Source organism: Spermophilus citellus (genome assembly GCF_964194105.1).
Source record: "Spermophilus citellus genome assembly, chromosome: 15".
Classification (NCBI taxonomy): domain Eukaryota; kingdom Metazoa; phylum Chordata; class Mammalia; order Rodentia; family Sciuridae; genus Spermophilus; species Spermophilus citellus.
Window position 1 is genome coordinate 65,138,233 of NC_138195.1, and position 22,902 is coordinate 65,161,134.

The window sequence follows — 22,902 nt, forward strand, 5'->3', positions numbered from 1 at the left end:
TGACAGATTGTAAATTCTTGCCGTGGAAGTGGTGCAGAGTTCTAAATTCGAACTCCTACTACTGATAATATCCTGGCACGAGCTTGGAGGACTTTATGATGAGGGAAATAGCCACACAAAAAGACCTTCACTCCATGACCTCACTTACCTGTGGAATCTTACAAAGCAAAGCAAAAAGCCTCAAACTCATAGTAATAGAAACTAGAATGATGGCTATTGAGAGCTGTGATGTGAGAGAAAAGGTGAGATGTTGGTCCCAGGGTATAAACATTCAGTTACTTGGTGAATATTCACTGGAGACCTAAGACACAGTATGGTGATGCGAGTAAATAAAGTGTCTTACACCTGAAGTTTACTAATGTGTATTCATCACACACACATGACAATGTTAACACTGAGGTGATGTTTATTAATTAACTTGGCTGTGGTAATCAATTTGCAATGTCTACATCAATCAAAATAGCACATTTTATACTCTAAGTATATATATATATATATATATATATATATATATATATATATATATATTATTTTTCAATTGTACCTCAATAAAGTATTTAATAAAAAGAAGACTATGGGCTGAGAACCAGCATAAGAAAATGAAGGAAAGAATTAACCATTTAGGGTCCACTGGATGGTAACAGAATCCTTGTGGGTTTTGCATAAAACTTCAGTCTTTACCCTGTGAATTACTGTTGGGTGAGAGAAATTGTTCTTCCATGAGATGCTACATGGCCTGATGCTGCCTCCTCCCTGGTACTCACTCTTTTGCTGTGTTAGTGATATCTGTGGCCTCAACCTATGAGTGTTAAGATCATCTGGGGTCACTTTAAAAAATAAAGAAAAAATTTTCTGGGTGTGGTGCAAAGGTGCATAAGCACTGGGTACTAACAAATTGTTCAAATTTGAGAAGTTAACAAAATAAAGGTTCACATTTGGGTCTTCTGTTTATTATACATGGTTCACTGCAAATGAGTTTGTAACTTTCTGACTTTGTTTCCTTTGAATGTAAAACAGAACAAGTAAGTCCCCTAAATTCACTGATATGAGAATTAATCATAACACAGATATCCATTGCCTGAGCCAGGTATAGCACATTGCAGCCCATCCATATGTGACAGCTTAATGGCCATTACATTATATGAGAAAAATTGAGAAATATTTGAAGATTCTATGGCACAATAAAATATAAAAAATACCCATAATCTGTAACAGTCTGAATCATTCCAAACATGTAGATCAAATGCTGATCTTCCTTAGCTAATTTTTGCATTTTTCTTTCCCATTTCCAGTTGTCAAAAGCCTATGGCCCTGTGTTCACTGTGTATTTGGGTACAAGGCCCACTGTGGTGTTGCATGGATATGAAGCCGTGAAGGAAGCCCTGGTTGATCATGGAGAAGTATTTTCTGGAAGAGGCAGTTTCCCAGTGAGTGACAGAACTAGGAAAGGGCTTGGTAAGTGGGCATGCATGTGAGGTGGGTGAGCAGTGGTCATGGGAAAGAGGAGCATGAAAAAGAGAAAGCCAGGTTGAGCTTGGCCATCTCTGTTGCTGCCAATCGTCAACTTCCTGTACCTCACCAGGGATATCCCTTCTAGATTCTGCTCCCTTTCATTTAGGAATCATTTTTAGTACTGGAAACAGATGGAAAGTGATGAGACGCTTCTCAGTCATGACTCTGAGGAATTTTGGGATGGGGAAGAGGAGCATTGAGGACCGAATTCAAGAAGAAGCCCGCTGCCTTGTGCAGGAGTTGAGGAAAACCAACTGTGAGTGCTTTGTGGTATCACTGTTCTTAATAGACGGCTCTTTTCTGGGTCTAGTGAATACATTTCAGCAACAGCCAGGCCTTTATAATTATAGGTTCTGTCAAGACTCATGTAGAGGAGTGATGGTATTAAGCAGAGAGTCAGAGTTTGTTTATCTTTGCTGCCTGTGCACGGACATGAGTGGGCATGCATGGTAGATGTAAAAGGTCGTATAATCCTACTCTGACCAGCTTTATTGATGTTTTCAAATCATTGCATCACGAAGAGTTAAAGTTTAGAGATGCATTTTTCTTAAAGAGTTAAAAAGCAGGGTTTCTCCATGGCACATTTGTGAGTTTCCCACTCCACAGCCTTCACCATGGTCCATTGGACACAGCCATAGACACTGTGGAGCTGAAGCAAGTGATATGTTCTTTCACTGAATTGGACAGTGGTTGTACAGTCACTTTTGATTTCTGACTTCTCTCAGGGTTTCTTTCAAGGCCAGTGCCTACAATATGCAGTAATTATATAATAAATGGGTTTACATTCATTTGCATATCTCCTGGAAATTCTCATTAATCTTGCATATGGTAATGACTTACCTCTCCTTGTCTTCTCTACTAATCCATGAAGTGTTTTTACGGTGTCTCTGATTTTCAGCTTGGATTTCAACTGCTCTGTTTTTCAATTTCTCTTCCAATTAACAAAAGAGGAAAGAGTGAGAATCAGACTTTACTAGTGAATGACACACACAAAGAAATTCACAGGCTTCCCTAATTACCTTCTAACTCCATAGCTAAAATATACCTTTGCTCTCAAAGCTTAGACCACTGGAGCATTCACAGAGCCTGGTGAAGTGGATAATTTGAAAGCATTGCTCTTACCCAATGCTCTACACTTTCTTTGCATCATTTTTTTCATTTGTTGATTTTAAAATTTTTCTCTTGTATTTTTTTATTGGCATGTAATCAGTCCATATTAATGATGTCCCTATGATATTCATACATATATGTGAAGCATATGCTGTTTAAAATTCATCTGCTGCATCTCTGTACCCTCTTCACCACCCTATCTCCAATAATCACTCTTCTACCTTCAGGTTCGCATTCGTTTTGAACACATTCATCTTCCACACATGAGAGACGCCATGTAATACTTGACTTTCTGTTTCTGATCTCTTACCATAAGTTCCCCCAGTTCTCTCTTCTTTGCAGCAAATGACAAGATTTACTTTTTGTTATGACTAAATACAAATACATAATGTTGTATTTATAACAGATTTTCTTTATCCACTCATCTGATGATAAGCACATTAATATGATATCTTAGCTATTGTGAATAGAGTCCTAGTTATCCTGAACATGCAGGAATCAATGTTGTATGTTGATTTCATTTCTTTCATCTATGTGCCAAGAAACAGGACACTTAGATCATATGGAAGATCTCTTTATGTTTCAGGGAACTGCATACTTTTTTACATAATGACTATCCGAATGCACATTCCCACCAACAGTTATAAGGTGTACTTTTTTGTCACACCTCTCCAATATTTGTTAATTGTTGTTGTGGTGGTGGTAATATGTGTTTCTTATTTTTGTTTTCATGTTTTTATGATAGCCATTTTAACCTGAGCAAAATGATATCTCTTGGTCGTTTTGATTTGCATTTGCCTGATACCTAATGATATTGAGAATTTTTAAAAAGTACTTATTGATCATTATATTTCCTCTTTTGAGAAGTACCTATTAAGATTATTTGCCCATTTTTAATTGTATTACTTGTGGTTTGTTACGTTTTTAATTTTTTGTTCTTTATGTATTGTTGATTTTAATCCTCTGTGAGATGAATAATTGGCAAATATTATCTCTCCTTCTGTAGAATGTCTCTTCACTCTATTGACTGTTGTGCAAGAGCTTTTCAACTCGATGTTATCTATTTGCCTATTTTTGCTTTTAGGGTCATATAGGAAAAAAAATCATCACTTGTATTCATCTTCAGGTATTCCCCCTATGTTTTCTTCTAGTTCATTTAGTGTTTCAGAACCTACAGTAAGGTCTCTGAGCCATTTTTGAGTTGGATTTTGTACAGGGTGAGAGATGAGGTTCAAGTCACAATCTTCTGTCTGCTCCATTTATTGAAGAGGGTCTCCTTTTTCCACCATAAGTTTTAGTAACTTTGTTAGAAATAGTGGACTATAGATGCATTTTACCCTCCTCCAGGATCTCCTTTCTCTTTGATTATTCTATTTTCTTGTTTTTTTATGCCAATACCATGCTGTTTTGTTTACTGTGGCTGTGTTGTATGGCTTAAAGTCAAGAATTGTCTTGCCTCCAGCTTTGCCCTTTTGCTCAAGACTGTGTTGACTATATGAATATATTTTCAAGTCTCTCTCTATATGAAATCTCTCTCTCTCTCTCTCTCTCTCTCTCTCTATATATATATATATATATATATATATATATATATATATATATATATTTGTGCTTCCACATGAATTTTAGGGTTTTTTTCTAGTTCTGTGAAGAATGTCTTTGGTGTTATCATGAGAATTAATTTGAGCCTAAATTTGATTTGGGTAGTATGATACTTTTAACAATGTTAATCCTCCATTTATTTGTATATTCTTCAATTTCTTTCATCAGCATTTTGTAATTTTTATTGTAGATACCTTACCTTTTTGGTAATTTTTTTATCAAGTAAAGTTTAATTAAATATAAAATCTACTTGTTTTATCAAGTAAACTGTAATTTAAAAAATATAGTTGTGACTTTGGATACTTTTTTAACAAATAATATTTATTGATCACCTAATTGTAATTTCACTTTTATGCATTCCTACAAAAGTGAAAACCTTATTGTATGTTAATTTCTGTACCTACAATATGACAATATTGACTATAGGGATGACCAGCATTTGTCAACATCTGTCCTAGCTGGCGACCTAGTGCTGGGTTCACAAAATCTGACTATTCCAATAAATCAAGAAAATGACAAAGAAAGCACACAACCACACAGAAATATCTTTTTAGCAATCCAGAGATGGCTCTGCAACCTTAAGTGTCCTTGAAAAGAGAAAGAGCCATTGGACTTCTTTATTCTTATACAGGAAACACACAAGGAGTTTCCATGGAACATTCTATCCCCAAAGAAGGAAAGGGGTAGGATTACAAAGGAACAGGTGACTGTAGCTGAACCCCCTTGGGTGATGCCTACACCTGGGGCCACACCTTGCTCCCCAGCTGGGACAACACCCAAGTCACTACAAAATGTAGTCATTGGCCAGAGCCCCCAGGGCATGGGGACTTGAAGGCCTGTTCATTCAAAGCAGCTCCCAACAAACATTCATATTTACTAAAATATACTTGTGACTACATGATTCAGAGAAATGTTCCAGAATTTCACAACAAGGCAGAATTTCCAAATAGATTAAACAATGAGGTATTTGAAGATGATGGGCTCTATTTCCTAAAGCGAAAAAATTTCCCTTAGTCAGTCTCTCTCTTCTCTCTCTTACTCTCTCTCTTTCTGCTAATAAATAAATAGATTCCATTTATGAACTAAACCTTTGTGTTACCTTGAATTTACTTTAAAATAAATTTTTGTTACCTTTATTTTGTCAACAAATGTCATTATTTATGTGTTTGCCTTTCTTCCTCATAAAGCATGAATGTTTTCTGCTTATATTCATTTGTTCCACAAGTATACAAATCTGTACATAGTTACTCTCGATTTATTCTTTACCTCTGCAGTTTTTACACACAAATATCTCAGTGATATAAAACGAATGTCCTTTAACTTTTTTCCCTTTCTACCTAATTCCTAATTTTCTACAGGTTTGATGACAACTATGATTCAGCACGGAAATTGAATTAACAAGTGTTTTTAAAGTGATCTTTTAAAATGTTTTCCAAAATAAATGTGACTTTCGGTTAGAATGGCTTAAAAAGGCAGTAGATTTGAATGGAGCATTAGGAAAATCACTATGAAACTGGCTACAAGGTTAAACTTAATTTGAGTTTAAGGTAAAAGTGGTACTGATTTTTAGCATGCCGAATATTTTTCATGTGAAAGGAATTTCTAGATAGATATTGCTTAGAGTTTCTACAATTACCTTTTCCTGTTATCTCAAAGATAAGTACATTTGTATGAATTTTTAAATATTTAATGTGGATTTTTAATGTTTCTACTTCTTTAGCCTCACCCTGTGATCCTACTTTTCTCCTGGGATGTGCTCCCTGCAATGTGATCTGCTCCGTTATCTTCCATAATCGTTTTGATTATAAAGATCAGCATTTTCTATACTTTATGGAAAAATTTAACGAAAATATGAAGATTCTGAGTTCCCCATGGATCCTGGTGAGACAAAAATCCCATCCCCCTTTTCTGAGAAAACACACCATCTTTACTATGACATGTAAGACCTTCTAGTGATCCAAGCAGTCAAGTGAGTCTAAACACCACAGTCTGGCCCAGAGTTGGATGTCATGGAATGAGTATCAGGAAACTATGACTGAGGCCTTTACTTTATGCACTGGAAAATGAATGCCTTCATGTAGAGATGATAGGAAATGCCCATTGGCTCTCTGGCCAGTGCTTCTCCCAGTAACCCCCAAAGCCTCATATTTATAAAGTATTTTAGTAACTGCATTTGAGCAAGGTCATGACACTCAATGAGCATCCAGGGGCCTGTGGAGGAATCATCAAGGGCTGCACTCCAATCACCACTTAGAGATTTCATCACTTTACTTGTCAGAAATACAGTTTTCTGGTATTTGACAAAGTTTTCAAAAAACATGTTAGAGAAAACATAGTCTTTTTAAATGGTGCCGGGAAACTGGAAATCTGTATGTGATGGAATGAAATTGAACCCCTATCTCTCATCCTGCACAAAACTGAACTCAAAGTGGATCAAAGACCTAGGAATTAGACCAGAAAATATACCTGCTAGAAGAAAATGTAGGCCCACACTCCAACATATTAGCTCAGGAACTGACTTCTTCAACAAGACTCTTAAAATGCCAGTGAGAACATTAAAAATTATAATAACAAATGGGATGATATCTAGTTAAAAATCTTCTTCACAGCAAAGGAAACAGTCAAGAATGTAAAGAGAGAGCCTACAGAATGGTAGAAAATCTTTGCCACTTGTTCTTCAGATAAGGCATCTATATTCAGGATATGCAAAGAACTCATAAAATTTAACACCCCAAACCCATATAACCCAATCAATAAATGGTAAAGGAACTAAGGAGACACTTCTCAAATGAAAAAAATACGAATGGCCAATAAATATATGGAAGAAATGTTCAACATCTCTAGCATTTAGAGAAAGGTAAATTGAAACTACATTGAGATTTCATCTCACTGCAGTCAGAATAGCAATTATCAAGAATACAAGTAACAATACATTTTAGCCAGAATGTGGGGAAAATGTGTACATTGTTTGTGGGACTGCAAATTAGTGCAATTACTCTGGAAAGCAGTATGGACATTCCTCAAAAACTATGAATGGAACCACAATTTGTCCCAGTTATTTTACTCTTTAGTATATATCCCAAGGATTTAAATTCAGCATACTACAGTGATGCAGGCACTTTAACATTTATAACAGCACAAGTTACAATAATTAAGCTATGGAAACATACTAGGTGCCCTTCAAAGGATGAATGGATAAAGAAAGTGTGACATATATACACAGTGGAGTATTACTCAGCCATAAAGAAGAATGACATTATGTCATTTTCCAGTAAATGGATGCATTTGAAGAATATCATGCTAAGTCAAATAAGCTAGTCCCACAAAATCAAAGTTTGAATGTTTTCTCTGATATGCAGAAGCTAATCCAAAATAAGGTGGCACACATAAAAAAAGAATAGAAGAAAGATCAGTGAAATAGTCAAAGCGAAATGAAGAAAAGCGAGGAGAGAAGGGATATTGAAAGACAATGGATTGAATCTGTCTGTTTGTTCAGGGTTGTACACACTGAAATGCAATCAGGGTTAGGCTAATGAAATGATTGCATTTCAGTGTATACAACCCTGAACAGTTTTACCCTATGTTTAGCTGGCAGATTCTGCATTCTTCATAAAAGTCAGATCTTCAGAAATCTCCTATTTTTGTGCACAGTTACTTCTCCATAGAATGCCCAACTGCATTTCATGTACTTTGAAAATCTCCCCTGTAGTAACTTTTATTTATGAGGCTGCTTCTTATAAGAAAAAGCAGCAAACAGCATTGTGCTCTTTTTCAATTAAAAATGTTATTAGTTCTTTTTAGTTATACATAAAAATAAATTCATTTTGAAATAATTATACAAGCATGGAATATAATATGTTCTATTTCAGTCCCGACCACTCCCCCTTTCCCTCTCCTCTTTCCTCCTCCTCTTCCTTCTACTCTACTGAGCATAATTCACTATTACCAAACATTGTACTCTTTCTCTGGTGACCCAAACTCCCTTAAACTCTGTTCTCATCTACAGAGCATCAGTCATGCTAATTCATGCCAATCTGTATTTCCAGATTGTAGGGAAAAATTGGTTTGAAAAAGAAGATAACTTAAATAAACTTATTTTTATCTCTAAAGATGACATATGAGTATAGAAAATGATTATCATTTCTGATAACCTCTGGTCATAATTCTCTCCCACAAATCTTTCTATAAGCTTGGGAATTATTATATATGTACAGTAAAAATTTCTCTATCAAGAGAAACATCAACTTTTAAAATTTTTACATCTCTATTTATAAGAAGGACTACACATAATATTCATGTCTTTATTATCTGTTTCTAGTTAATAAATATTTTTTATTTTGTAGATCTGCAACAATTTTCCTGCTCTCATTGATTATTTCCCAGGGAGTCATAAAAAACTTTTAAAGAATATTGCCTATGTGAAACAGTATATTTTGGAGAAAGTACAAGAACACCAAGGATCCTTGGATACGGACAATCCTCGGGACTTCATTGACTGCTTCTTGATCAAAATGAATGAGGTAGGATGTGAACAACAGCTCAGTTATCTGATTGCCTCTAGATTTTGTGATTCACTGGTTAGTTCTATGGTTCCTAGTGAGTCACTGATTAATCCTATGGTTCCTAGTGATGATTAAGTAGTCGGGCAAGAAATTTTTGACAGGCATTTCAAACACATCTTTTCTTTATGGATCTGTAAGAATTATCATAGAAGAAATAAAATACAATTACTAAATAGACAGAATACCTGGATCCTTTTCTATAGATACTAATAATCTACCTGAGGAAAGACAAAATTCACACCTCAGATGTTTTATCTCATATGTAGTAGTGAGAGAGAAATGAAAAAGTAAAGGGATCTCATCAAAATGGAAAATAGACAAGAACTGTAGAGAAAGAGAAATGGGGGAAAAAGGAAAAGAAAGAAAGAGGAAGAATGGGGAAAGAAATTGACAAATTTGTGCTATGTGCATATATAATTTGTGTCTCTTTTCTTAGTTTGGTTAAGGTTTACCAGTCTAGTTTAAACTTTTCAAAGAACAAAGTCTTTGTTTCACTGATCTTTAGTACTTTTATTCTCTCATTATTTTCAGCTTGCATCTTAATTATTTCCTTCTTTCTACAATATTTGTGATTGTTCCTAATTTTCTAAGGCCTGGAGATGCATTATTAAGGATTGTTATCTGGGATTGTTTTGAATTTTAAGGTATCCATTCCTAGCTTATAAACTCTTGTCTTAGAACTGCCTTCCTAGTATTTCAGAGATTCTGGCACATTGAATCTCTATTGTTTTTTTGATTCTAGAAATTTTAATTTCCTCCCCTCATTCTCTCAATGATCCAGTCATTGTTCAAAAGTGTATTATTGAATCTCTATGTCCTTATGTAATTTCTATGGTTATTTTGTTGCTGTTGACCTGATAAGATGTAAGCAAAGGGTTATACTAATTTTAAAAGAATATTTTCTAAGACTTACTACTTTGTGTCCTAAAATATAGTCAATTTGGAGACAGTTGAATGGTCAGCTGATAAGAAGTTGAATTTAGTTATTGTTCGATGAAATATTCTGTTAATGCGTGCTAAGTCCATTTGATCTATAATACTTTTAAATCTGAAAAGTCTTTAGTGATTTTTTGTGTGGATGACCTGTCTCAAAGGGAAAGAGTTCTATTTAAACTAGCCAGTATTATTTTATTGTAGCCTATTTGAATCTCTACATTGAATAGCAGCTGCTTGATGTAATTAGGTGCACTGATGTTTAGGGATATAAACACTATCACTACTTTTTGGCTGAATTGTTTTCTACCAGTATGAATTGCCTTTTTCTTGCCTCTTCTGATTAATTTTGGCTTGAAATCAGCTTTGTTTGTTCTGAGAGGACCTACTCCTGCTTGTTTTGGTTCTCTGTTTTCATGAAATATATTTTTCCATCCTTTCTCTTTTAGACATTTTATGAATGTCTTTACCTGTAAGATGAGTCTCTTGCAAACCGTATATAGTTGGTGTCTTTATTTTTAAATCCAATCTGCCAGCCTATGAATTTTAATGTGAGAGTTGAGACTATTTTCACTCATGTATTTTGGCCAGATATTTTTGTTGTTGTGATCAAAAACCTGATAAGAACAACATAGAAGAGGAAATGCCCATGTTGGCCCAAGGTTTTAGAGGGTCAGTCCATAGGTGGTTGAATCCAAAGCTCTGGGCCCAAGATAAGGCAGAATATCATGGCAGAAATGCATACTGGCAGAAACTAGATCAGGACATGTCAAGCAGGAAGCAGAGAGTGCTCTGCTCACCAAGGACAAAATATAAATCCCAAAAGCATGCCCCCAATAACCTATTTCCTCCAGCCATACCTTGCTGCCTAGTTATTGCTCAGTCAATCCACATCAGTGATTAATGAACTGATTATGTTATTCCTCTCATAATTGAATCATTTCATCTCTGAAAATTCTTGCATTGTCACATACATGACCTTTTGGGGAGTCCCTCAGCTGTAAATCAAAACATTCCAGCACTGTCCCCCCAAATATCATGCCCTTTGACAGTACAAAATACGTAGACTTTAATTCCAAGAATTCCACAATTTTACAACTTAACTTCAGTATTGTCTAAAAGTCAAAGTCCAACATCTCTTCTGAGACTCAAGGGCCAACATGTGGAGTGAGCCCCTAAAAAATAAAAAGGAAGTTATATATATCCAATATGTATTGGAACAGAATAAATATTTCCATTGCACAAGGCAGAAATAGAGGCGCAGAAATAGAGGCCCAGAAAGAAGGAACGGGACGAAAAGAAAACAAAATCCATCTGGGCAAATAAGTCCTATAGCTTCATGTCTAACTTCTAGGGCATGTGGCATCATGCTGTTATCTCTAAAGGGCTTTTGCAGCTTCACCCCTCTGGTTTTGCTGATTATAGTCCATATTGCCTCTCTCTTGGTTTGTTTCTGCTTAACTCCTATGGTGTTCCTTGGCAGATGTTTCATGTTATTAGCGTTTCTTAAGCCCTGGGCTTTCCACTATAACTTCAGCTTTCTGCTCACATTTTCATGCATTGCATTTTCAGGGGCTGTCTGCACAAAATCTGATTCTGCTCCACTTTGCCTGGCCTACAAGACCTTCCTTTAAAATCTTGGTGGAGGCCTCCATGACCCCCTAATTGTACCATCTGGCATTAATACAGTACCAGCACTAGATGGTGGACACCATGATTTGCCACCATCTGGAGCAGCAACCAAGCCTCCACGGACCATGGTTGCAGTCCTCTCTGTGTCTGTACTATCCTGTACATTGAAATATCTTCCAAGACCCTTGTGCAAGTAGGGTGTTCCCATGGTCCTTTCTCAAAGGAATTTTTACTTTTACACCCTTAAGCCTGAGAGGAGTGTAGTCTTGCCAATTACTGAGAAGCCCTCAAGCCAACTTTCTTATTGTCCTTTTTTAAAGGATTTAGCATCTATTTAGTGGCTGTAATCTGTCTAACAACCACAAATTCTGTAGCCCCAGTTTAACTTGGATTTTCTGGTAAAAATTCAGATTTTCATATCTTTCTGCTTTCTGCTTCTGATTGTCACAGTGACCTTCACTAAAGGTCACTAGCAATATCCTTGACACAGCATGAATGGTGAATTGTCTTGAAATTTCTTCTGCCAGATTAGTTAGTTTAACACTGTTAAATTCAGCCTCACAGAAAATCTCAGGACATGGACAAAATGTAGAAAATTTCTTTGCTTAAAAATAACATGAAAATCCTCCAGTTTAATTTCCAAGAGTTCCATCCTTCAAAACCTGATGAGCCCTGTCTTAACTGTCCACAGTCCTATCAGCATTATAGTCTTCCAAGTTCCCACCAGAATCACCCATTAAGCTCCATTTACAACATTCTAAAGCTTTTTCATCTTGCACATCTAAACTTCAAAAATTTTCCTCCATCAAACCAATTCCAAAGACTTCTGGACCACATGGAATGGTTAGTCACGTCAATGGCCCCACTTTCTTTTTTTTTTTTTTTTAAAGAGAGAGTGAGAGAGGAGAGAGAGAGAGAGAGAGAGAGAGAGAGAGAGAGAGAGAGAGAGAGAATTTTTAATATTTATTTTTTAGTTCTCGGCGGACACAACATCTTTGTTGGCATGTGGTGCTGAGGATCGAACCCGGGCCGCACGCATGCCAGGCGAGCGCGCTACCGCTTGAGCCACATCCCCAGCCCAATGGCCCCACTTTCAATACCAATTTCTCTTTTAGTCAACGTTTTCTTTGTTGTGACCACAGACCTGACAAGAACATAGAGGAGAAAACATTTATTTTGGCTCAGGTTTCAGAGGCAAAACATGGCAGAAGGGCAAGTTGGAGTAAAACAGTTCAAAAGATGACAATTGGGAAGCAGAGAGAGAGTTCCACTCACCAAAAACAAAACATAAACCCAATGGCACATTCCCTAGTAACCTACTTCATCCAGCCATAGCCTGCTTGCATACAGTTACTACCCATGTGAACCATATAAATGGATTAATTTATAATCTAGGCTATATCTCTCATAATATAGTTATTTTACTTCTGAGAATTATTGCACTTTCTCACATGTGATCTTTGGGGGGACATCTCATATTTAAACTATAACAGTTATTATAAAGAAGTATTTATTAATTACTTTAATTTTGATTTGTTTCTAATATTTAATTTGTTCCTGTTTCTCATTTGGTGATCTAGTCTTTTAATGAGATTTATCTATTTGCTGGTTCTGAAGTTGGTTTTTAACTTCTGTATATAGAATTTTTTTTCTTTATTCTTTGTAGTTGATGACATAGTAGTCATGGATTCTTTTAGTTTCTGCTCATCTGGAAAGGTCTTTATTTCCCATCAATTATGAAGAATAGTTTTACTTGATATGGTAATCTTGATAGGCAATTATTTTCTTTCAAGGCTCTGAATACAACATTCCAATTCCTCCTATCTTTTAGAGTCTCAACTAAGAAATCAGATGTAATTCTGGCTGTATTACCAGTAAATGAGACATAATGTTATCTCTTGAGGTCTTGAGGTCTCTAGAATTGTTTTTTTTTTTTTTTTGTATGTTAGGTATTTAAGTATGATGTGTCCTGGATAGTTTTTTTTTTTTAAATCCTGATTATTGGAGTTCTGAATGTCTCCTATTGGGAGCCCTTTTCACTCCAAATGTGTGGAAATATCTCTGAAATATTTCACTAAAAAGTTATCTATGCCTTTAGCTTTTATATCAATTCCCTCTTTAATCCCAATGATTCTTAAGTCTGATCTCTTAAAATTGTCTCAGATTTCTTTATATTTTGATTATGGTTTCTTCTTTTCTTTTCTTTATTGCTCACTGAGTTTTAATGTACACACACCTTGTCCTAAAGCCCTGGAATTCTGTCTTCTATGTGATTTAATTTATTGGTGAGATTTTTAACTGAATATTCATTTGATTTACTTAATCTTTCATTTTCATAATTTTTGTATATTCTTTTTTCAGAATCTCTCTTTCTTGAAAATTACTTTCACTTCTTATATTTTTCTCCCTTTTCATTCCTTAGATCTTCTTTTTAGTTCATTTATCATTTTAACCATTAAAGTTTTAATTCTTTGACATTCTACCTGCATCTAAATCTATGGATGCAGTTATTGGTAAGTTAAATATTTTTGTAGATGTTTTGTTTGACTGTTTGCTCATGTTATCTGAGGACCTGTTTTGTGTATCTGTTGAGATGGATTTCTGTTTTATATGTGGGGTCCTTTGTAAGTAGTTCTCTCTTAATAATAAAACCTTGACTAGGGATATACCTTAGTTTCAGCACATCCTATTAGAATTTAAAAACTTTAATTCAAATATGGGAACCCCTTTGAAAAGATAGAGTACCAATCATACAAAAGTAATTGAAAAGCAAACTTATATTAACATAATATTTACAGAAGTTATTATTAGTGACCACTATGTCTCTATTGATCAAAGAGGATTGGTTTATAATATCTGAGAAGAATAAGTGTTAATAGTAGTATATTAAATTTCATTGGAAAAGGGATAAAATAGAAAGATTATGAAGAAAGTAGAATAACAATGAAAAAGAAAAAAAGAGGATGGTAGAGAGAATGGAGACACAACTAAAATGAGGTGACTATAAAAAATGAAGGACATGGGATGGGAATGGACATCAAGGAGAAAAAAAATTAAGAGATGATCCAATTAATTGAGAAAATACATAAAATTAGAGATAATTCTGAAAAAACCACAAAATTTTAGCAGACACTGGAAACAGTATCAAGTGGTTGATGCAATATCAGCCCTATTGAAAAAAAGTTTTCCTTGCTTGGATTTTTGAAATAGAAACCATTTCCTCCCAGAGTTTCAATTCCAACATATTCTAAGAGGAAGATTGTTTTTCCCATTCTGTTTTAGTGTCCATTCTATGTCCAGACTGATTCACAGGATGGGCACTAAACAACTGAGTTAAAATAAAAAAGTGCAATAAGAAAGACAAAGGTAAATTGCAGGGATTTCTAGTTTGAAATCTTTTAAGAAGTTCCAACAGCTTTTCTAAGCTTCATGGTTTATGGTTTCTCTACTTCAACTCTTTCCACTGGTGGATGCTTGGAATTTCTCCCATTCTAGTTCAGCTTGCTGATTTTTTTGTGTGTGTATGTATAATGCTATGTCCATGTATTACACACTACATTGTGTCCTGCACATATATGTACAAATATATGCATATATGTATATATAGGCATAATTTGGTAGATTTTGAGCTCCAGTAATTCCCATGTGCCCTCCCCTCTTTTCTCCCTCTGATCACCTTCCTCCATTATATGGTTTTTCCCTCCTATTTCTTCTCTCTCTTTTCTCTACAAAAACACTCAAGTTTTGACTTTCTGATTCTGGCTACTTTTAGCATGATGTTCTTCAGTTTCATCCACTGACCAGCAAGTGACAAAATCTCATTCTTCTTATGATAGATTGAAACTTTATTGTGTATATTCATCATATTTGCTTTCTCCATTTGTGTATGTTTGTGTATATTCATCATATTTGCTTTCTCCATTGAAGGACATCTAGGATGTTTCCGTAACTTGGTAATTGTAAATTCATTGTTATAAACATGGGTATGCATATATCACTACAGTCTACTTTATTTTAGTTCTTTTGAGTAAATACCAAAGAGTGAAAGTGCTGTGTCATAGATGGTTCCATTCCTGGTTTTTGCAGATCTCCACATTGCTTTCCAAAGTGGTCGTACCAATTTTTACCTACCAAGAATGTATGAGTGTACTTTTCCCAGGATATCCTCCAAAGCAATTATTGCTATTTGTATTTTTGATGGGTGACATACTAACTGGAGTGTGATGATATTTCAGTTTAACTTTGATGTGCTTGATCACAAGGGATACTGGACATGTTTTAATATATTTGTTGGCCATTTACATTTCTTCTTTTGATAAATGTCTGTTTAGTTTATTTGCCCATTTACTTATTGGGTTATTCATTTGTTTGGTGTTAAGATTGTATCTTCTAAGTTTTTATATTCTGGATATTAATTCCCTCTCAGAAGAGTACCTGGAAAAGGTTTTCTCCAATTCTGTGGGTTTTTCATGCTCCTGTTTTCTTTGTTGTGAAGAAGCTTTTTAATTTGCTGCCATCCCACTTATTGATTCTTGGTTGAGCTTTAGGTATTCAGGAAGTTGGAGCCTGTGCCAATTTGTTAGATTCCTGACTTAGGTTTTCTTCTAGCCATTCTAGATTTTCTGATCTAATTCCTACATCATTGATCCACTTTGAGTTTACTTTTGTGGAGGTGAGTGATAGCAATCAAGTTTCAGTCTTCTATATATGGATATCCAGTTTTATCAGCATCATTTGTTAAAAATAATATATTTTCTCCAACATATGTTATTGGCAGTTTTGTCAAGTACCAGATGACTGCATCTATGTAGATGTCTCTGCGTCTTTTGTACTGTATCGTTGGTCTTAATGTCCTCTTTTTAAACTTGTTATAGTTAGTTATACATGACAGCAGAATGCATTTTGATTCATTGTACACAAATGGAGCACAATTTTTCATTTTTCTGGTTGTACATGATGTAGAGTCACATCACATGTGCAGTCATCATACATGTACCTAAGGTAACAATGTTCATCTCATTCCACCATCTTTCCTGCTCCCATGCCCCCTCCTCTTCCCTCCCCTTCCCCACTTTGCCCAATCACCGTTCCTCCATTTTCCCCATGCTCCCCCTCCATTATGGATCAGCATCCACTTATCAGAGAGAGCATTTGGCCTTTGATTTTGGGGGATTGGTTTACTTTGCTTAGCATAATATTCTCCAACTCCATCCATTTATCTGCAAATGACATACTTTCATTCTCTTTTAATGCTGAGTAATATTTCATTGTGTAAATATACCAACGTTTCTTTATCCATTCATCTGTTGAAGGGCATCTAGGTTAGTTCCACAGTTTAGCTATTGTGAATTGAGCTGCCATGATGTGGCCGTGTCACTATAATATTCTGATTTTAAGTCCTTTAGGTATAGAGCGAAGAGTGGGATAGCTGGGTCAAATGATGGTTCCATTCCAAGTTTTCTAAGGAATCTTTATACTGCTTTCCATGGTGGTTACACCAATTTGCAAAGCCACCAGCAATGTATGAGTGTACCTTTTTATTCACATCCTCGTCAACACTTATTATTTCTCGTATGCTTGATAATTGCTGTTCTGACTGGAGTGAGATGAAACTTAGAATAGTTTTGATTTGCATTTCTCTAATTATGAGAGAAGTTGAACATTTTTTTCATATATTTGTTGATCAATTGTGTATCTTCTTTTGAGAAATGTCTATTCAGTTCCTTATCCCATTTATTGATTGGGTTATTATTATTATTATTATTATTATTATTATTATGGTGTTAAGTTTTTTGAGATCTTTGTGTATCCTTGAGATTAGTGCTCTGTCTAAGGTGCATGAAGTAAAGATGTTCTCCCAATCTATGTGCACTCTCTTCACGTTCTTGATTGTTTCCTTTGCTGAGAAGAAGCTTTTTAGTTTAAATCATTCCCATTTATTAATTCTTGATTTTATTTCTTGCACTTTAGAGGTCTGATTAAGGAAGTCAGGACCTAATATGATGTGATCTGAGCTCATTTTCTGCTCACAATGTGACTTGTTGGACAATGATGTCTATCTTTCTTAAACTCCATAGGAAAGATTCATTTGTTTCATGGAAGGAGAGCTTCCTCTCCCTCCCTGAGTCACCACACACTGGATGCTGCTCATTTCTGTTGCTTTTATTAATTCCCTTTCTGCTGAAGAACCTGATGTTTTTGATATTCACCTCTCTGCTACCTCTGTGAAAAAATTTTACAGTTTTGTACCTCAGTTTATCTCTGTAGAACTAATGTTTTAATTCATGCTTGGGAGCTGCTACAATGTTGTGGGTTCCTCTGGTCTTTCACTTTCCTTATTTTTAGTACTTCCATCTTAAGTTTACTAAATATATTCCTCTATATCATGGAATATGCTCCCATTTGGGTCTCTTTGAAATGCTGATTGGACAATCTTAGAAAACTATCAGATCAGGCAAGGCGGGCAGCGACCAAAGGAGGCAGATTTATTGAGATATCACTCCCAGGTGGAACTTGATTAGACCCACCAAGTGGACAGGGGAAGGGCCTGAGGAGAAACCACGTGGCTTAATGTTTATCTTTTCTTCCTGCCCTTCCTCCCTGCTCTGTTCTTAGTTGCTCTCATTATATCAAAGAAGACATTTGGTATTTGTTTTTCAGGGATTAGCTAGCTTCACTAAGCATAATCTGCTCTAGTGCCATCCATTTCCCTGCAAATTCCATGATTTTGTCATTTTTTAGTGCTGCATAATACTCCATGGTGTATAAATGCCACATTTTTTTTATCCATTCATCTATTGAAGGGCATCTGGGTTGGTTCCACAGTCTAGCTATTGTGAATTGTGCTGCTATGAACATCGATGTGGCAGTATCCCTGTAGCATGCTCTTTTAAGGTCTTCAGGGAATAGTCCGAGAAGGGCAATAGCTGGGTCAAATGGTGGTTCCATTCCCAGCTTTCCCAGGAATCTCCAAACTGCTTTCCCAATTGGCCGCACCAATTTGCAGTCCCACCAGCAATGTACAAGTGTACCTTTTCTCCACATCCTCGCCAGCACTTGTTGTTGTTTGACTTCATAGTGGCTGCCAATCTTACTGGAGTGAGATGGTATCTTAGGGTGGTTTTGATTTGCATTTCTCTGACTGCTAGAGATGGTGAGCATTTTTTCATGTACTTGTTGATTGATTGTATGTTCTCCTCTGAGAAGTGTCTATTCAGGTCTTTGGCCCATTTGTTGATTGGGTTATTTGTTTTCTTATTGTTTAATTTTTTGAGTTCTTTGTATACTCTGGATATTAGGGCTCTCATAACTGAAGTGTGAGGAGTAAAAATTTGTTCCCATGATGTAGGCTCCCCGTTTACCTCTCTTATTGTTTCTCTTGCTGAGAAAAAACTTTTCAGTTTAAGTAAGTCCCATTTGTTGATTCTTGTTATTAACTCTTGTGCTATGGGTGTCCTATTAAGGAATTTGGAGCCCGACCCCACAATATGTAGATCGGAGCCAACTTTTTCTTCTATCAGAGTCTCTGATTTGATATCTAGCTCCTTGATCCACTTTGAGTTAACTTTTGTGCATGGTGAAAGGAGGGGATTCAGTTTCATTTTGTTGCATATGGATTTCCAGTTTTCCCAACACCATTTGTTGAAGATGCTATCCTTCCTCCATTGCATGCTTTTAGCTCCTTTATCAAATATAAGATAGTTGTAGCTTTGTGGATTAGTCTCTGTGTCCTCTATTCTGCACCATTGGTCCACCCGCCTGTTTTGGTACCAGTACCATGCTGTTTTTGTTACTATTGCTCTGTAATATAGTTTGAAATCTGGTATGGATATACCGCCTGATTCACACTTCCTGCTTAGAATTGCTTTTGCTATTCTGCTAGGAGCCACAAGCAAATATACGATGTATGGCACCTTTGGTTGTAAAGTAACGCCAGCTAGCCACTGAGATGATTATGTTAAGATTTACATTCATATGGAAATTGGACTTCCGCTGTTCACCTTGGCCTGCTACCGGACTCATGTTACGGACTCATGTTACCAGACTCTTGGAGAGTTCCCATTGGTTGGGGAAGGATAGTAGGAGGAAATTCCGGGGGAGGTCCGGGGGACCCCGGGTTCCGGGAGACGCGCGGTTCCGGTGGACGCCCGCGTGGGAGGACCGGGTTTGGCTTGCCGGCGGCGGTTTTTTCGAAATAAAATTTTGTTCCTGCTTGAGTGGCTCGTGATTCTGTGCCCAGCCAAGACTGCGGCACTATTCTGGGTCTTTTATTTTTCCATATGAATTTCATGATTGCTTTATCTATTTCTACAAGAAATGCCGTTGGGATTTTGATTGGCATTGCATTAAACCTATAGAGAACTTTTGGTAATATTGCCATTTTGATGATGTTAGTTCTGCCTATCCATGAACAGTGTATATTTTTCCATCTTCTAGGATCTTCTTCTACTTCTCTTTTTAGGGTTTTGTAGTTTTCATTGTATAAATCTTTCACCTCTTTTGTTAGGTTGATTCCCAAGTATTTTATTTTTTTTTTTTTGAGGATATTGTGAATGGAGTGTTTTTCCTCATTTCCGTTTCAGAAGTTTTGTTGCTGATATACAGAAATGCCTTTGATTTAAGATCAACATTGAACAGATACATTAGGTGGGAGGGAAAGGGAGAGAAAAGGGAAATTGCATGGTAATGGAGGGAGACCCTCATTGTTATACAAAATTACACATAAGAGGTTGTGAGGGGAATGGGAAAATAAACAAGGAGAGAAATGAATTACAGTAGATGGGGTAGAGAGAGAAGATGGGAGGGGAGGGGAGGGGAGGGGGGATAGTAGGGGATAGGAAAGGTAGCAGAATACAACAGTTACTAATAGGGCATTATGTAAAATTGTGGATGTGTAACCGATGTGATTCTGCAATCTGTATTTGGGGTAAAATTGGGAGTTCATAACCAACTTGAATCTAATGTATGAAATATGATATGTCAAGAGCTTTGTAATGTTTTGAACAACCAATAAAAAATAAAAAATAAAAAAAAGTAGTTGGAATAATTTCCAGGACTATTCAGTTTTTTCCTTGTGGAAAGTATATCCACATATAAAGATTTTATGTGATTTTTTAAAAATAGATTCATATGCATTATTCAACAAGGTCATTGAAGTATAGTTTATCAAACCAGTCCTGAAATATTTATTCTAATTATATACTAGTCCCTTTTATGAAGTGGTTAATATTTTCTATCTCTTATTGTAAAATATGTAATTATATGCTAGTTTCCATGTCAATTTAACAATAAAAATATTCTTTCATAAACAAACAAACAAAAAAAGAAACCACCTGGAAGCTTGACCCGACTGGACTTTTATGGGGCTTACAACAGGAAGGGAAGGGCTTGGGACAGGAAAAGGTGTTTTTAGGGTCCCTTGTCCCATTGGAGTTGGTCAGGGGAGTTGGCTGAACTTCAGGATTGGCCAGGGCATCCTGCTGATTGACAGGTGTTAGTCAGGAGATCTCGTTGATTGACAGGGGTTTCTGCCGGTGCCTGATTGATGTTCCTTTCCCCCGCGGGCTGCTTTGTCCTAAGTCGCCACCAAGTCGCCACCACCAACCTAACAAAAACTTGGTAAAGTCAATGTTGCTTTGTCCAGGAAATATGTCTATTGAGATAGCTGTGTCTAAATATTGATTACTTTTTATTGGCGAGCTTATAGTCCACCTGGAGATTATACAAGCCCCATAAAATAAATTCTTGCTATGGATTAGTTATAAAATTACCTAATTTATATGTAATTCATGTGTTAGGTTTATTTTATATTTTCAAATCTTCTCTAGTCAATATTTAAAATTAACCTTTGTTGATGTCAAGTCTGTATCAAATAATTCCCTCAGTCCTAAAACAACATTAGTTGGTTTTTTTTATCAAGTACCTTCTTAATTACCAATGTATGAAAGCTCTTTTGAGTCAGCCCCTTATCCTCAGAAGCTGCATTATCCCTACTCTGTCATTTAAATGAACAGTTAAGTCCTAAACCCTCTGTCTTCAAGTTTGTGGTGTCTTTTTCCATTTGTGTCTTAAGCAGGGTGAATTTCATGGTGAATTTATTCTTGTAATTTTTTCCTAAGTTATTTGTTGTCTCTCATCTGGAATACGTTCTGTCTTTACAATTCATTCACTTTTTGTTTACTCTATTTTAGACTGAACTGTCATATTGTCTTTTGCATATTTTCCAGTTCCTAATGAGTGTAGAAATACATAGGAAATCTTATGTCCAAGTAAATTCTTTATTGGAAGAAGAAAACTGCATATTCTTGATTTAAGTTATTTTATCTTCCATGATATGGTCCTATTTTACCCATTTTTTATCAGTTAATACATATTTTTCTTCAAATAAGAGAAAAACCCAATGACCAGAGCTTAAAATAATGGATTTAGTCATCTTACATACAAGGAAAACTTGTGGTGGGCTAGACTAGGTTTAGTACAATAACCCAGAAATATCAGAGACTCAGGTGCCTTCCATTTTCCTTCACCATATGTTATGGGTTGCATGTGGTGTGTCCCCTCAAAAATTTATGCTGAAAGTTGTTCCCCAATGTAATAGTGTTGAGAGTTCCTGGTACAACTATTCTTTATGAATCTAGTTGTGTGTTATAGCAACAGAAAATGAACTAAAACAATTGTACTTAATATACTAGCTTTTATCTTGATGATTAAATTTTGCAATCTTAAAACAATTTCTGTCTTACCTACACTGTGTGTCTATATTTTGAGTAGACAGAAGGAAAGAGAAGTAGAACCAACAGACTTTCCCTTGTATTTTATTGATAAGTAATATATTCCTTGTCCTTTCTAGGTACAAAAAGGATGGTGAACACAAAATTTAGGTGACAAGGGCTAAGAAAGTGGGAAATGAAGATTTGATCAATTAATCTGTAGTTTACCATACCACACAATAACTATTTATGATACTATATTCTTTTATGTCTATGTTAGCTTAACTTTATAACCATCTGATTTCTTTTTAAATTATTATAATTAAATACTAAATTAATTGTGAAATAAATACATTGATTTATTCCTAGGAAAAGGGCAATCAGCAGACTGAGTTTACCACAGAAGCCTTAATAAACACTGTGACTGATCTTTTTGTAGCTGGGACAGAGTCAACAAGCACTACTCTGAGATATGGTCTCCTGCTTCTGTTGAAGCACCCAGAGGTCACAGGTATGACTTCAGATGGTGAGCAAGGTGAATTTCACAACAGAAACTTGGCAAGACACTGCTGGTGTCCTCCATCTTATTTCTCTTGAGGATAAACTTTATTGAAATTTCTGTGTTGCCAGTTATAATTTGTCCACAATAAATTAAGGAATAAAAATAAGGAAACTTTGCACAGTAGGGAACAGTGACTGAGAGAAGTGAAGGACAGAATGGGCAGGAGCAAAGAAGTAGAGCTCTGGTCATGTCTGGATTCTACTGGGAAGTGACTTGTAGCATGCAACAGCTAGCATGAGTTGGCCTACGACTGCACATTGCACTTCCTAAGGAGAAGATA

The 22,902-nt window shown here is 35.9% G+C and overlaps 1 protein-coding gene across 6 annotated transcripts in view; it reads left to right on the forward strand.

Annotated features, from left to right (window-relative positions):
• LOC308634127 (cytochrome P450 2C18-like) overlaps positions 1-22,902 on the forward strand; it is a gene marked incomplete at both ends in the record, with an annotated part of 318,512 nt that overhangs the window by 290,442 nt on the left and 5,168 nt on the right. For 2 of the 6 annotated variants that reach the window (XM_081267716.1, XM_081267715.1), the window contains 5 exons: positions 1,293-1,455; positions 1,619-1,768; positions 5,945-6,105; positions 8,568-8,744; positions 22,430-22,571. In XM_081267716.1, coding sequence (XP_081123842.1) covers positions 1,293-1,455; positions 1,619-1,768; positions 5,945-6,105; positions 8,568-8,744; positions 22,430-22,571 — 793 coding nt within the window. The remainder of the gene's footprint in view (positions 1-1,292; positions 1,456-1,618; positions 1,769-5,944; positions 6,106-8,567; positions 8,745-22,429; positions 22,572-22,902) is intronic. The other 4 variants (XM_081267718.1, XM_081267717.1, XM_081267720.1 and 1 more) reach the window with 2 other exon arrangements.